The sequence below is a fragment of the Vicugna pacos genome, chromosome 32 (assembly GCF_048564905.1).
Source record: "Vicugna pacos chromosome 32, VicPac4, whole genome shotgun sequence".
In the NCBI taxonomy this organism is placed as follows: domain Eukaryota; kingdom Metazoa; phylum Chordata; class Mammalia; order Artiodactyla; family Camelidae; genus Vicugna; species Vicugna pacos.
The window spans coordinates 6,371,064-6,388,040 of NC_133018.1; the positions used below are offsets into that span (position 1 = coordinate 6,371,064).

Here is a 16,977-nt window from a genome sequence, read left to right on the forward strand (position 1 = left end):
ACCCTCTGTCGCCACTGAGTTAATCCTTTGGTTTCCACAACGTGAAAAAGGCAATCCCAATAACTCAGCATGCTATCAGAATTTCAGACCCTAATTCCCAAACAACCCACAAACAAAAATTCTCAAGAATGACCTCAACAGTAGCCTGGATCCATCCCAAGGCCCCCCGTTTTTAATGAAATAAAGGGAACGAGGCTGTTCTCAAGTACTGGACAGAAAGGGCTCTGGTCTTGCCATTAGGAGTCCTAGATTCAAATCCTAACGGCTCAGAGGCTCAGAAGGTAATCCTCATCAAACCCTTAACTACTCCAGCTTCACTTTCCCATCGGCCCAAGGCGGGCAGGAGGGAGGGCACGTACCACCTGTTTCACAGGCCTGTTAGAATGTTAAACAAAAAAAAGGAAATATAAGTGCTTTCTACATGCTAAGTACTCAGCAATAACTGAAACAAAAGCTAAAACACACACAAAAAAATCAGGGTTGACATTAAAGTGCAGAAAGTGCTGACAGGAATAAAACATTTTCTGTAACTGAGAGACTGCCGTGACCACCCCTTGACAAAGTGCCCTTGGCTTTTTACTCAAACTCTGAACTTAGCTTTAAAAATTCTTATCAGGGATCACAACTGGAAGCTTTCAAATCCTGTTTTTTGGGGGTTGCATTTCTGTAAGGAACAACAAATCTGTTTTAACAAAGTCAGGGTGTCATTCAATTAAAAGGAACCTGAGCCAGGGAGGTCACCGGCTGGAGGTCCCGTACGGCAGGGTTGCCAGAGCTGGTTCCTCTTAGGGCTAGTCTGCGAGGATGATACAGTCGCTGGAGACCATCTCACGGATTAGGAGGAAGAAACCTCATTCCATTCCGTAACACAGGGAGAGGCTTAAGACGTGGTGGAGAAATGCTTCTTTCAGACACCCCACACCCACCTCAGCCTCATCACCAGCTCCCAGGCCAAGTTCTGGACCCCAAACACAAGACTGCCATTATCTGGCCCCATCTGATTCTTCTTGGACCTCACCTCCTGCCCTTCCTTCTTAAATCTGATGTCTCAGCAACACTGACTTTGCTTGGGAATTTGTGTGTGTGTGTGTGTGTGTGTGTGTGTGTGTCCGTGTGAGCGCGCGTGCATGCACGCGTGCAAACTCTCCCCTCTGCCCCCAGTGTCCTCCCTACTCTGCCCCAACCCTGACCTCTAGAACCTGGCTACTTAAAGTGTTATCCTGAAGCTCTAGCATCCCAGGGGCCTGTTAGAAATGCAGTCTCAGGTCTGTCCCAGAACTACTGAATCAAAACATGCATTTTATTTATCTATTTAAAATTTTTTAAAATTTTTATTTATTTTAATGGGGGGGGTTAGGTTTACTTATTTATTTATTTTTAGAGGCGATACTGGGGACTGAACCCAGGACCTCGTGTACGCTAAGCATGGGCTCTACCACTAGAGCTATACCCTCCCCCTCAAAATCTGCGTTTTAATAAGATCCCTGGTGATGGTATGCACCTTAAACTTGGAGAAGACCCACACTAAGGCCCTACTTCTTCCAGAAGCCCTCTGACAAACAGCAGCCCTGCCTCCCACCATGCCCAGGCAGACGCTCCTCTTCAGGGCTCCCAACCCCTGCTCATCTCACTTACTGCAGAGCATCTTGCATAAGCTTATCTGTTCACGTGTCTGTCTTCAGTCCTACCCTCGGGGCGCCCCCTTCCCACAGGCTGCAGACAGCACCACCCTTGTATCCCCGACTTGGTACAAGGTCTGGCATGTGGTTAGAGCTTAAATAATGTCATGTGTTGCAGCTAATAACTTCTAAAGTCCCTGTGATTTTAAACATTAATAACTAATTTTAAATAACTGACTTTAACTTTAATAACTAATAGTTTTAATGACTTTAAATAACCAATAGTTTTAATAAGTTTAACAACTAACGTTAATAACTAACTCAAATACCTGCGAGCTATGTTTAAAGGTACTGCAGTTTAGGTTAGTCATGTTACACATTTGAATCTAGATACTTTGAATGTTGTACTTATGCCTTCACTTCTTAATTTTTAAAACCTTATAACTTTTTAAAAATATTATGAAAATTATTTTTTATAATTGAAGCTTTCAAACATACACAAAAGTAGGAGAGAATAGGAGCCCCTCACCTGTTATCAACAAATATTCCCTTTTTTTAAACCATTCTCACTCCATTTATTTCCCTCACCCCCCACCCACTCACTCTTTGGAAAGCCAGATCATTTTAAAACAAATCCCAAAGATGGTATAATTTCCACCACAAATACTTCAACATGTATCTAATTTAAAAGGACTTAATATATATGTAAAACTACCATGCCATTACTGCACCTAATAAAGTTAACAGTGATTCCTTAACATAATCGAATGCTCAGTCTGCATTCAAATTTCCCTATTTCAAAGGTGAATTTTTATAGTCAGGTTTGTAGAAATAAGGTGAATGTTTATTAGCAAGCCAAAAATAGCTCTCAGAGCTGAGAAGATAAATTTCTCATGCGTGTAGCCTCAGGCCCGAATCAGCTAGCTATGTGAAGAAAATTAAATTTGCCTTTAAATGCCATTTGCAGGTTCTGCTCCCCGCCCTCAAATAGATAATTTACTTTCAAAAACTGTACAAAACTTTATAAAGAACCTATACGTAAAAGAGAGAAAAGCAAAAGCCATGCTGAGGTCCCCACAAAAGCCATGAAGGAAACAGGAATTGCAGGGTGAGGATGACTATTTAACAAGAGACAGATGTGCAAAGCGCGGACATTAGGCAGAATGACCTCCCCCTCAGTAGCCAGACCAGCAGGACTTAGAAATTTAGAAGGTGGGATATAGAGAGATGGTACACTCGATGATGTTGAAATTTCCTTTTAAAACTGCATTTCTTCTGTCTGCAGTAACAATGGATTTTCTGAGAAACACGGGCAGAAGCAGTTTGAAGAGCAAATCCAATTACCTCGGAGCTGTTCTCCTTTTAACAGTAAGTTCTGATCCATGCTCCACAGGTCAAGAGCACAGTTCAGATTCCTCTTTGCCCCCTTTTGGGCCAGACTTTGCCTCTGCCTCCTGCTCATTTTAGCTGTCGACGTCACGCACCGAGGGGCAGGGCTTCCGGCCTCCACACAATGGCCCCCCATTCAGCCACCCTCTGCTCCGTCCCTGAACACTCATCCCCCTGGGCTCCTGCTGGGTTTGTTATATTCAGATATGAACTTTCCAGGAATCTGATCGTGTCACAGGCCTTTTCCTGTGTGACAAGTTCAATGCTAATCATGAATAGTGGGCTTCACACAGAGGGATAGTATTATTCATGAAAATTATGTCTCCACATCCAGAAATAGGGCAAAACTGCCTAAAATAGGCAGCCTACATCTCTGTTGAGTCAACCAGGCAATCACTAAGGCCTTTTGCTGCAAACAGCACACACAGGAGGTTTTCTCAACGATGTTAATCAGACACGTTAGAAGTGTGATGTTCTTCCAGACTCAAGGTCTCAGGCCTGGCTTGGTGGGCAACCCTGGTGCCCACGGGGTGAACAGAACCAAAGCCAGACACTGTCCCCACCGCCCACATCCCCAAACCAGGGACTCCCCAGTTCTCAGCCCCAACTTCTGCCTGTCTCCCTACCCGACCGATTTCAAGGCTGGCTTTAGAAGCTTTGAGAGGGTCACCAAAGCACCTTAAGAAAAAGAAATGGTATTTAACCTTTCTTTTTTGGAATAGTGAGGAACATCTGACAAATATCACAAATTAGAGGAGAACTAGATGGTTGATACTGTTTTGCTATAATCCTCTTCTGGAACATAGCCTCAGTGACCACATGAGTCTGCTCCTGTTGGCCCAAATTATATTTTATAAATGCAAGTTGAGGATTATCTTTCCAAACAGAATAGCCCAGATTGAAATGCCCTCTTTGCCATTCCTGAGAGAATGACAGGCTGGTGCTAAAAGACTATCTTTGTGTAGAACAAATGGACCGAGGAAAATCTGCTTTCCTCTCCCCCTGCCCCTTTCCTCTTTACATAACTGGAGCCAAATGAGATGTTTTTCATTTTAAAACTTTTGATTAAGCAGACTGGGCAAACGCTCACGCTTCTGGTCTTTACTGTTTTCTCAGTTTGGGGGGCTGAATCAAGGCATGCTGGGTTGGAAGGACAGGGAAGTGAGGGCCTGACTGCCAGGCAGTGGTGACGTGTGGAAGTTTGGTTCAGGGAAAATGAGCACTGGTTCAGGGGGTGGGCTGTCCCCTTGAGGCATCAGAACTGAGACCACTGTCGTGGGCATGAGTGAGAGGGTCCCAGGTCCCACGTGAACCCCCGTACCCTCTCTGTACGCAGCCTCCCGACCTGAGGAGTGAGAGAGCTAGCCAGGGCAAGGAGTAGGTTTAAATAAAGAAAAAAAAAACAGGTGAAATTGTTATGAACAAGCCGTCCTTTTCTTCAGCTTTGGAAACCGAGAAACCTTGTTCCTTTGGCATATTTAACAGGATATTTTAAACACCATGTTAGTGAACTCCTTCCAGTACCTCATTTGGTTTTGGTTTCTTTGCTTTAAATCTTCCCCCAGCATTTTCCACCTGTTTGGAAGTATCTTCTTAAGATTCCCTGCCACATCACATATTCCCTGAGGGTCGGGGTATCTTTCTGCCTTTGCAGCTTGCATACGAGAAACAATGAATACATAAATGAATGAATGAACCACTTAGAAAACAGGTCTTGAGCTAAAAGGCTGGAGAAACTGGGTTTTCTGGTAGTAGAGAGTGACAAGTTTTTTTGGTAGTAGAGAGTGACAAGTTTTGTGAGTTATCATAAAACAACAATAGAACATCTTTATGCCAACGTGAGGAAAGGGATTATCACATTGGCTTTGGAGGGGACCTAATTAGACATTTACCGAATGCCATTTTTCGGGGGACACAGCACGTCAAATCTAAACAATAAGCAGTGTCAATAACTTAGTTTTACTGTCTATAAAGGGCTCTTCATTCATTCTAAAAAATTAATTCTCAGAAGTGCAAGGTCCTTTTTTTTTTTTCTGGACTGCTCCTGGGCTGTTGTCATCTCTAGCCCTGAAAGACTCAGCATGAGGAAATTAAGTAGCAGCAGAAATTCTGGTTGTGTTTATCCGTCAAGGGACTGGGGTCCTCTGGGAACCAAGCAGTTTCTGAAAAGCCTCAACAAGAGAAGTGAAAAGCCTCAGCCCAGGTGGCTTCTCCTTCCATCTGCTCCAGGAAATCCACCTGCCTGAACTACCTGCCCTCTGGCGACCGCCTTCCACTCTGCACTCTTAGCACCCAGGGTCCTGAAACCTCCAGACGGTGCGTCAGAGGCTTACTCTGGCAAGCGGGAATCTCACAGTATTTCCAGTAGACACCGTCCTCGTGCTCCGCCACGTAGCACCAGGGGCTCACATCTCCGTCTGGGTTTCTGTGGAGGGAAAAGGACACACCCTGTAACATTCCCATTGTTTTAAGTCACTGCTTTTCGGCTTTAACAAAAAAAGGAAAACAAAAACCACTTCAGCTTCTGTGTTATTTCTAATAATTCGTAGGTATCTCAATGCCACCTCTTACGAAGAAGAAAACAAAGGCGATACCATGAGAGCAAAGTGTCTGACAGACACTTCAGAGGTGGGGGGCAGGGAGTGAGCAAAGGTGAGGGATGTTTACACAAACTCACAAGAGTGTAACCAGGACAACTGAGCACTGAACGCACGGTGCCAAACAGCACCGGCACCCGTGACTCCACGGCTGGGGGAGAGCAGGCGCTCTCGCGACTGTGGATAAAGATGTGAACGGAGCAGGAGCAAATGGTCATGAGGGTCAAAGGCCCTGAAAATACACAAACTCCCTTTCCTCGGCAATTTCTCCTTCAGTGCTATATTCCAAGGAAATCTTTACATACAAAGAGGTTCACCACAGCATCTTTATAGTGTGAAAAAGTTAGAAATAACAATTAAGGATTGGTTAAATAAACACGTTATGTCCATATAAGGATATGCTCGGCAGCTAGTAAAAATGTGGTGTGGAGACACGTTTATTAATATGGAGAGATAGTCACGATGTCTTGTTAGGTTTTTTTTTTAAAGGCAGTCCTAAAACATGATGGATGACACAATCTCATTTCTGAAAAGGTGTATTTAGGGAAGGATATATACCAAACCCTTTAAAGTATTTATTGCTGGATGATGCGGCTATTGGTAATTCTAAGTTTTTTTCTTTTCTTTTCCGATTCTCTTTATTTTTTATTTCATCTACAAATGAACACTGATTGTGCAGTTTTGAAACCATAAAATAAAATTTACATCATCTAGACTCCGCCGACAAGCTTTCACCAGGATCAGGCTGATCAACCCACGCTGGATAGAAATGGGTCCTATTCTCACCTCAAAATGCTAACTTCTTAGAGAATTCTGAAGAAAACAATGCCAATGAGTTTCCGCCAGAACATAGTCTTGTAAATCCTGGTACCAGCTTCTGACATGGCAATAATAATTGTAAAAGGCTCATTTCACATTTCTAAATGAGTGGCTTGGAATAAACACCTTTAAGGTCTTTTCAACTCAGAGACGCCATGACAAAAATGGGCAGAGCTGCTGAAACAGACCAAAAAAACGGCAGGGGTTACAGGACACACAGGAAAGCCTCGCCTCTCGTCACTGCTTCCCGAGCTCCCTTTATTTTGAGTCAGGACACTGGAAACCTGACACTCTGGTTAGGCCGGAAATGGGCATAAAGACCCTACAGCGGAGCTCGGGAGCAACCCCTATCAGGCCTGGGAGGGAGCAGCCTATTGTGTAGCTCAGAAGATAAGCTACTGTGAAGCACAAAGGGTCCTTTTATTTTTTGTGCCCAAAGGCAGGTGCCAGCGCCAACTCTGCTCGTCCCAGCCTCTCTGTCTCCCCTGCCTCAAGCCCAGGGAAGTGCATTCCCATCACTCGCTGTCTCGCAGACATCTAGACTGGGACGGGCCTGGAAACATCGCACAAGACAAACGTGGTGTCGGATGTCAGCTGAGAAATCAAAGTAGGAGAACTTGTACAAAGCCCTTCTTTAAACAGTATTTCACTGTCATTTTCCCTGCTCTATTCAGTGTTTGGCTTTGATGTAGTATTTGGTAAAGGCCTTAGAAAACAACTGTTTATTATCAATGTCAAAACCATTTGGAAAAAGCGTTGGAATAGCTTATAAAGAACAAGTGAATTCACTTTTGACTCCGCTGCAGTGCTAAGACAAAAGGCCCAGACTCTCTGATGTGGTAATGATCGACGATTTCAGTATCCCTTTTTTTTTGAAGGATAAACTGGTAGTTCAGGTCTGGTACATTCCATCAAATCAAAGGAGAGGGCTGCAGCCGGCCAAGGCTCAGGAGGAAGGCAGTCCTCCCTGGCTCTCAAAGTTTTCTTAATGGATATTTACTGCTGCATTTCTGGGGGCCTTAAGGGTAAAAGTGAGTGCTACTCTACAAGGGAAGATTTTTTCTTCATATAAATTAAACATCATTGGAAATTTAAAATTTACTTCAAAGTCAGACTTAAAAACAGAAGCACTGCTGAAAATACTTGCTTGATAGAAGGTGACAGAATAACAGAATAAACCAACAGCCTAATACCAAGAAACAGTTTAGAACAAGAAGTAACTATGTAAAAACAAAAAACAAGCGCTGGTTACTCTTCCTAAATACTCTTCCTACCCCAACTCAACTATTCCTTTGAATAGGAAAACTAGGGGAAGGAAATAGACCAGAAGTGGAGTGGGGTTAATTTTTTCAACTATGCAAGAAAAAAATTAACAAACATTGGGGGGAGGGTATAGCTCAAGTGGTAGAGTGCATGCTTAGCATGCACGAGGTCCTGGGTTCAATTCCCAGGACCTCTAAAATCCTCTAAAAATAAATAAATGAATAAACCTAATTACCAACTCCCCTTAAAAAAAAAAGAAAAGAAAACAATAAAAATTAACAAACATGTATAACGTTGAAAATAAAATGTAAAAGAATTATTTAACGAGCACATGTAATTTTAACAATAAAATACAAAAGACAGCAAAATGTGAAGTAGCATGTTTACAAATGGCTACCTCTGGGACATGGGGCTTGTTGGAGAGGATTTAGGAGGAAAGAGTAAACTGGGGACTTTATTTGAACAATTTACATGTCTACAGTGTTTTAGAATTTTGTGGAGAAAATTTTCCAATACTTTTATAACAAACAAATAATAAAAGGTAACACATAAAACATAATAATCAAATAACAAACTGAAAAATAACACAATAGCAACTACGGGGGAATGGCCACCTGGTAGAATCAGAACCGAGGGGAATAAAAGAGCGGAGGGCACAGGGATAAAGACAACGTGGACTGCAGGCCTCCAGACTTCAAGATAACCACAAGGGTCCTGGAGTGTTAGCCAAGGCATGGAGGGAGGGCAATACGTATACACTGAGGCCCATGCCATGCAGGTATAAATGTGTTGGCTCAGCTGGGTCAACAGTGCCATGGTTGAGATTCCGACACTCTGGTAGAAGTGTAACTCAAAGAGTAGCTCAGCCATCGTGTCCCCCGTTCCCGTGGCTCAAGAGGCTGCCTCCACACCTGTCCTAATAATAATTAAATCCAACACATTGCTGAACCATGAGTCACATTACCAGGATCCTGGGTGTAAACAGCTAAAACGCAGCTATAATCAAGGTGCTCTGGTCCCTACCGACCAGTGATGATTAACTCGTTCTGGATCACTGACAACTTTGAGAATCTGATCAAAGCCATGAATCATCTCCCCAGAAAATCACAAGTACACACTGGAAGCCTCAGGGATCTCAGCCCCTGCGAGAGTCAGACAGGAGGTGAAAGAGCAGAGAAACACCTTAGTCAACTGAAAGGAAGGAAACAGCACAAATCTAATGGCTACAATCACTCCCAGAGCAAGATGATCCCAGGCTGGCAGGATAGAAGCAGAGGAAGGTTTGGGCCCCAGGTGGTGATCTGCTTGTCCACTACATTCACAGCAGCTTAAGAGGCTCTGCTGTCTGGCCAACTAAGAAAAACTCTCCCAAAGAGAAGACACGTAAGTGACCAGACAGAAAAGCAGAGCTCTGAAAACCAGTATCAAAGTGACCCAAGTTGAAAAGAGTGGTACTGTGTGTGTGTGTGCACAGTTTTGGGAGAAAGATTTTTAAAATAGTAACAAGAAAGGCCTTCTGGGTTGGGCAAAAGAAGACAAAGCTTTCCCTAGTTGTGAGCAAGGCTGGAAGAAGTTGGAAGAGGGAGCCAGAGATCTGTTGTTTTTTTAAGTTCTGTGGAGCCCCATCTTACCTGCAGTAGTTATGCTCGCCCAGGCCCCCCTCCCCGTTGGGGTACTTCAGAGTGTTGTATGGGTGCTGGAAAGTCTCGTTCCAGAACAGACATGGCTTTCCGCCTTGCAGTGCCGTCCAGTTCTGCGTTCCCCTGTAATCTGCACCATTGGCTGTGAAACATTCTAGGAGAAAGAAAGACAGAGCAAACTAATTTTCTGGCAACATCTATAGCTTCCTCCCTCTCTGCTTCATGTTTTATTTGTTTTGCTTGGACCAAGCTAGAAATGGATAGCGTCCTGCAAGACCCTGGACACAGTGAATTTAATATCACTAGGGCTAAGTGAACCAGAAACGAGGTACCCTCCGAATGCTAGGCTCATCCTGCCACTCGCTTGCCTGTAAACACTAGAACAGTTTCGCCTCAAGTATACAGATCCCAACTAAGATATAAACAGGGAGCTGAAATGTACTGAAGCCCATGAAGTGAACCAGGAAACCCCCAAATCAGGGAACAGTTGGTAACAGCCATCCATGAGGAACTCTGGGTCCTCGGAGGGGGTCACTGCTCTCGCCAGCATCTCTGTGCGGTAACTAGAACCAGGGCACGGGCTGTAACTGAGCTCTCCCCTACAGTCTGAAAGGCTACACAGACACTTGGATTTAATAAGACCATCGGATACAGCAATGCTTTGGAATCCCAATCACACAAGTCTGGGAATGACTCACATTCCCTAGTAATGAAGAACAGTCCTCCCCATGCTGTTTGAGATAGAGGTGCCACAAAGCAGTCAACAGGAGGGAGCAGGGGCTGAATTGGCATCTTCTCTTGCTTCTTTTTTGAAATTCCTTCCCACAGGGCACATTCAACGTGGTCTCGGGTCCATTTCATAAAATGACAAAATCCTTGCAGGTGCAACAATGTGTGTCTAGAATCTGCCTCTCGGACTTTCGGGGGATGGGAACTGAGGCTGCCAGGACTTCCCCACACATATTGCACACATTAAATTCACAGAGGTTCATGAGAAAGGCACGGTACAAAGAGCAATTTTTAAAAATTAGCTTAGTTGGAACTGACAGATAGAAGCACTTCAAACACTTCTTTAAGATGTATCACTAGGAACCTGACAATCTGGGGGAGTTACACTGACATTCTCAGCTTTGTTTCTTTCCTTCCCCTGGCATGTGCTGACCTATAACTTCCGGTGTGAAGGACTCTCAGTGCTGTCTCTTGCTGCAGTCCGTGTGCCTCCCCCACCCTAAGCATGTGCACAACACAGCACATCTATATCCTGGAAGATACTTCTTTCAATATTTAAAATTTGTCCACAGACCATCTCTCTTCCTGCACCCCGTTTCTCCCACTCTCTAGGCCCTGTGTTTTGTCTAGAATAGCATGGTTTTAGGGGCAGCCCCAGTAACCTGGAATCCCCGGCTGCACATGACACCCCGGTAATTTATTGTGTTTGGTGTGACATTCATCATTATGTTACGATCAGTACAACTCATCATGTCCCAAGTCGACCAAGCCCTCCACCAAGAGTCTGCACAAATAAAAAAGCTCAAAGGTAATTGAAGGAGGCAACTCAGTATAGCATAAAATACACTGAACCAGGAGGCTAAACCCCAGCTTCTCATCTTGGACCTGCTGCTGACCAGCTATGTGACCCTGGACGAATCACCACCATCTGCATCACCACTAATGCTTCCATAGTGCATTAGTGTTGCGCTCTGTTCTAAGTGCTTTACAAATATCAACTCACCGCCAACCCAGTGGGGAGGTCCCTTAATACTCCCCATTTTACTGATAAGATGACTGGGGCACTCAATCACACCCTATACTGCCTCCGACAGAACCCCCTTGGCATCATCCTTGCTTTCCCCACACTCTTCTTCACCCCCTTGCTGCTTATCAGCAAGTCCAGTTGACTTTCTTAAGATATGTTCCCTGAAAGCGCCCTTTGCTCTCCACCTTGGGTGCTGCCATGTTGGTCCCATTCACCATCAGAGGACAATACAGTCTTGTTCAGGTCTCACAGCTTCCACTTTTGTGCTCCTGCAACCCACCCTCCACATCGGGCTCCAAGTTCCCAGGAAAGCGTAAGCACTGGCGAGAAAACCCAGAGCCTTCATCCTTGTCTGCAAAGCCCCTATGATGTGGCCCAGGCCCTCCCTCCACCGCACCTGAGCTCTTCCCCTAATCACTTGCTGTGCTCCAGCCATACTGTTCTGCTTTTAATTCTGTAAACACACCATGCTATTTCCTGCCCGAGTTCTTCCCCTAATACCTCCCATCACAGACTCAACAGTACCTCCTCCAAAAACCCTTCCCCACCACCCATCTCCACTCCTCTTTTTATGTCCTTCATTTGTTTGCTTCATAGCACTTATTACCACTAGGAATACATACAATCTGCTAGAGAGAGAGAGAGAAAAAGGAGGACGGACCGTGCGTGTGTGTGTATGCGCGCGCGCACGCACGCGTGTACCATACCAGAGCCCCATCCAACCCCAGGGTTAGCCTGGGACCTGGGAACCTCTATTTCTAAATAAGTTGCCCAGGTGATGATTCTGGGAACATCAAGTCAGTCTTCGCCAATTGCTCGAATTTTCATTGCTATGTGTTAATACATCCTTTTCTCCTATCAAAAGTGGTTGAAGAGTGGCTTGGGGTGAGAAGCGCAGGCCAACCAATGGAAAGCCTTAGCTACAGACAGGAACCTGCAGGGTGGTGTGGCCAGTGTTTCCAGAGGCTCAGATGACTTGGTTTGTAACACGACATAATGTGGCAGCCATCCACGCAAGTGCCAGTCCTCATGAATGGGATAAGGTGGCATCTGAGAGAGGGAAAGTTCCAGAAAGAGCAGGCTTGTTTGCTTTAGTCTGTTTCTCCCAGACCCAGTCTTGTTCTCAGCTAGACTAGGGAAACTGAGTCAGTGTACCGGATTTTACAACTTTTTTTTTTTTTAATAGACTTGCCCATGTCAATTGCGGGGAAAAGGCAAGAAAAACAAACCTGAGCATTCTGGATTGAAGTCACATGTGCATATTGATTTCATCAGAATATGGGGGTGTATACTAGGTAATGAGGACCCCTGCCTCCCCTGTTTCCCACTGCTATGAAACTGATATATGCTCTGGCTAGATAAGTAAGGAGGGGCTTAGACCAATAAAAAAATAAACTATTACACGGCTGGCTGCATATGTATATATTCAGTGAAAGAGAATGAGCAAAGGTGACAGACTGAATGTCTAGGATATTATTCATTAATTCATTCAACAAATATTTATTCAATTCTTACTATGTGTCCAGCACTGTCCACAGCACTGGGACTGCAGTGGTGAACACTCTGCGTTCACAGAGCTCACATGCTAACAGGGGGTTCACGCTCATAATAAACCAATCAAAATTAACATTAGACAGCAAGAAGTGCTACCAGGGAAAACGGCGTAAGGGGACGGAGATCGAATGGTGGGGGTCCTCTTGTGAGGAGGTGGGGCAGGAAAGGCCCGGAGGGGAGGAGACATCTGCGCAGAGATGTGGAGGAAGGGAGACACAGACATAAATGACATGGGAAGAGAGCTGGGGCAGAGGGCACGGCTGACGCACACCCCGCCAGCAGCGCTGTGCTGGGGGGCTTGGGGAACTATAAGGCAACTCCTCTGATGTGACTGAAGTGGGGTGAGTATGCAGGGCCGGGGTGGGTGGTGGGTAGGAAATGAAGAGGAGGTGGAGGCAGGCCTGCCCAGGTCGTGTAAGGTCCTGAGGGTCTTATACACTAGATTGTGGCTTTTGTTCTAAGTGTGAGAAGAAGCCATTGGAGGTCTTTGAGCAGCGAGAGGACGTGATCTGACTTATCTTTTGGTAGAACTGTAGCTGCTGGATGGAGGAGAGCTGTAGAGAGACAGCCAAGAATTCAGCAGGGAGGCCAGATAGGTGACCACTGCAGAAGGATGAGCTAGAAAGGACGATGGCCTGGGCCAGGCTGGTAGCTAAAGGGTAGGGAGAAGCAGCAGGATTCTGGATACATTTTGAAGGTAGAATCAAAAGCATTTGCTGGGGGTCTGAATCCAGGGTCCGAGAGAAAGAGAGTCAGTATGACACCGAGGAGGTGGGCCTAAGCAGCTGGGTGAGCAGTGATGCCATTTACTACCATGGGGAGGACCCAAGGGGGACAGAGTGTCTTGGGGTGGAATGAAGGGTTTGGTTTGGGACAGGAAAATTGGGTGGAGATACAGAGTAAGTGGATGGCTACGTGAGCCTGGAGTTGAGGAAAGCAGCCAAAGCGAGACGGAGAAGTGTGGGGGCAACGGCACTTGTGTGCAGAGAGAACAGGGTTACTGCGTGTGGAGAGAGACAACATCTGGGGCTGGCCCCGGGGCCCTGCCACATTTCAGGCTTGGGAAGACGAGGGCCCAGCGGTGATGACTGGGAAAGCGCGGCCTGGGAGGTGGCAGAAGAATTAAGAAAGTGTGTGGGTCTCGGAAGTCAAGAGAGAAGGTGTTCAGAGAAGGAAGGAATGATGAACTGTGAGAAGTGCTGCTTTATCTCCTCCCTGTCTCCTCTAGCTGGAACCCATGCCATTCATCTGTTGGACCCTACCTCGCCATCAGAAGATTCCAAATCTTTCATCTTGGAAATTGAATAAAAACAGCCCTTAAGGTAAGACACAAGCCTGACAAAAATTCAGCAAATACAGCAGAAAAATTCCTTAATAAAAATTTCCGAGGCTGGCATCAAAGCACTCAGGATTAATTCTAGCTTTCTAAGCTGGTGATTCCTTATCTTCTTCTCCATCACCAAAATCCTCCCAAGTATGGTGTATGGCATGTATTGTTAAAAATTGGAGATGCTAATTTCTTTGAAATTCTCTTGAGATAAGCGGAATCACATTAGGGTATACAAATCCTCAGGTGAGACTCTCTTAGCAAATGGTTTTGTGCAGACCAGCCGTTTTCTGTAGGACCTGCTACTGCATGAAGGCCTGGAGGTCATTCCTGTGCTAGTAAGATCTGAGGGCAAAGACCAGCTGGGTGAAAGCTCACCACCCGCCATCGCTAAGAACAGCGAGCCGGAGTTTTCGCTGTACACCTATTATTGTTCCTTATGCTTGGAATTTAAGACAGGTTGGTATAAAGAAAAGACTGACTTGATGGCACATATATTCTAAACTTTGATATGTACCCCTCGAATTCCATAGGCTCTTGCATATTCACATGCTGTATGTAAAATTGTTTACATTTCAATTAATTTAAAGGCATGACCTATAGAGGACCTGGAAACATTCCCAGTTACACTTTCCACTAATTGTCAATGTCAGTCTACCTAGCGATTTAATGGGCAAAAGTTTAGCGGTTTATGAGTTGCACACACTGGTATGGAGGGGTGCAGCCTGGACCTTGTAAAGGGACGGTGGTTATAAAGCAGTGAAAGAGGCCTGGACCTGCACTGACGTGGCTGGCTGACAGCAGCAGGTAGCATGACCTCTGTGTCGGGGCGGGAGGAGCACTCCCCGCCCTGCTCTGGCTCTGACTTGGCCACTCTGTGCTGCCTTCGTGCACACAACATCCTTTTCACAACTCAAGTTTCTTTATCTCTGACATGAGGGGGGTTGGCTAGATCAGGAGTCCTAATCATTTAGATATACACAGATTCTCTTGGAGAATCAGTTGAAAGATAGGGACCTCAGTCAACACACACATACACCCACAAACACACAGAGAAATTTATAGCACTGAGGAATTTTAAGGGTTATAAAATAGTTTAAATCAAGTACTTTTCTCAGTACTGTTTAGCAGGGAAAAAATCTAGCAACAGTGCGGTACAGCATGTGTAGTACACATGTTAGGGGCTGGAGTCAGACCACAGCTTTGGGGCTTACAGGCCACAGGCACTCAGCAAACCTCTCTGAGCCTCAGTTTCTTCACTGGTAAAAAGAGGGATTTGATCATCAACACTCAGGGCAAGTGGAAGAATTGGAGGATCTGCAAGTAAAATGCCTAGCACCCAGCAGGCACCCAATAAATTATTATGTAACTGTAAAGTTTGAAAAATAATCAAACTTTACTACAAATTTGGAAGTATTATAACTATCAAGATCCTGTAGTCTATTCTGGTCCATAACAGTACTTAGCTATAAAAGGCAATAGAACATGAGTAGACGGGCACATGATCTTACCACAACTCTGCTGTCAGTTATCAAGCTGCCATCAGGATAGGAAAAAATACATATAGTTTGAACCCTATGTTGAATCCCAGCATTTAGTGAATAACAGGTAAGGAAAAAAAGGTATAATGGAGCAAATATGTTTTTCTTAATCAAAATTTCAACTGTGAAGGTGATGAAACACATCTTTGTTTATAGATGATACTGAAATCACATATTCAATATTTGTACTTATTATAAGTGAGAAAAATGCTAAGAGTCCCAGGCAATTTAACTCTGACAGGTTACACATGCACTGCATTTTTAAAGTTCATGCTTAAAACTGTAACCAGGTATTCTTTTAAAAGAATTTAAAACTTGACATATATGAGATATGTCTTTTAGATCTTCCTTTCCATTCATAGAAACGGTATCCTTAAAAACAGCAACAGAAGAAAAAGCCAGACCTCTCAAAGTTATTGTAACCAAAGAATTCATACTTTTGGAAGGGGACCTGAGGTCTCCTATTTGAATCTCCAGTTTTTTCATCTTATTAACAGATAAAATAATTAATTAAAAGACTAGTCCAAGAAAAACTGAACCTATAATAAGCAATGCACTAAAGGTTTAAATTCAGAAGACCCATGAAAACACTTCAGAGAGGGGTCCTTGTTACTCGTTATATAAAACTTTGAGAAGGCAGAGCTGACCCAGAGTGCAGTGCAGCTTGGGTACCACTCTTACCATCTGGCTCTCACCTTGAATATGCTCCCCCTCTGCCCAGGCCGGACCCTTGGGAAAGCATGCTGGGGCTATCCCTGGGAAGCACATACGTTTTTTTTGCCAGGAAGAGTCACTATGAACATATATGCAGTGGTGCTTGAGGAATTTATGTTTATCACCTAGGGTATTATAACAATCATTGAATTGAAGTCCAAGAGATAGTTCTTAAGAAAGAATAATGACCATTTGCCTGTCAACATCCAGCTCTACAACAAACACAGAGAGATTAGGCCAAGCCTCAGCTGCAGCGTGGACTCACTCGCTCGGAAGTCACCAGCTCAGCAGAACTCTAAGGAAAGTGCTTCATTAATCAACCATGCACTTTGCTGCCAGTACTGACAGAACATGTCCTGTCACAGTGTGGTGATGGTACTTGTCTCAGCACAGCGTTTGAATATGAATGGATGTACTTCAGATATTTATTATTAAGCATCCTCTTCAATCTTGAAATAAGATTTCACACTAGAAGGAATTTTCACATAAGGCAATGGGAAGCATGAGAGGTTTTGAAGCTCAAAGTCCAGGGCTCTGATGGACAGTAACACAGTGCATTGTAAGTCAGCTCTGAAGCAAAACACAAAACAAAAGATGGAGAACTATTTGAAGGCTTAGGGTCTAGAAGAGATAGCACTATACTCCTGTGGAAACCAGGGGCTCTAAAACAGGTCCCACGGTGAGTACCTGCTGCCACCGCTCCTGTGTGACCTGACGGCCTTGAACTGTAAATGTTCAAGAAGCACTTGGCCCTGCTT

General features: G+C 44.6%; 1 protein-coding gene across 3 annotated transcripts in view; it reads right to left on the reverse strand.

Moving 5' to 3' along the window:
• KREMEN1 (kringle containing transmembrane protein 1) overlaps positions 1–16,977 on the reverse strand; it is a 50,666-nt gene that overhangs the window by 24,066 nt on the left and 9,623 nt on the right. For all 3 annotated transcript variants that reach the window (XM_072953362.1, XM_015247356.3, XM_072953363.1), the window contains 2 exons: positions 9,319–9,481; positions 5,342–5,433 (listed from right to left, as the gene is read on the reverse strand). In XM_072953362.1, the coding sequence (XP_072809463.1) occupies positions 5,342–5,433; positions 9,319–9,481 (255 nt within the window). The remainder of the gene's footprint in view (positions 1–5,341; positions 5,434–9,318; positions 9,482–16,977) is intronic.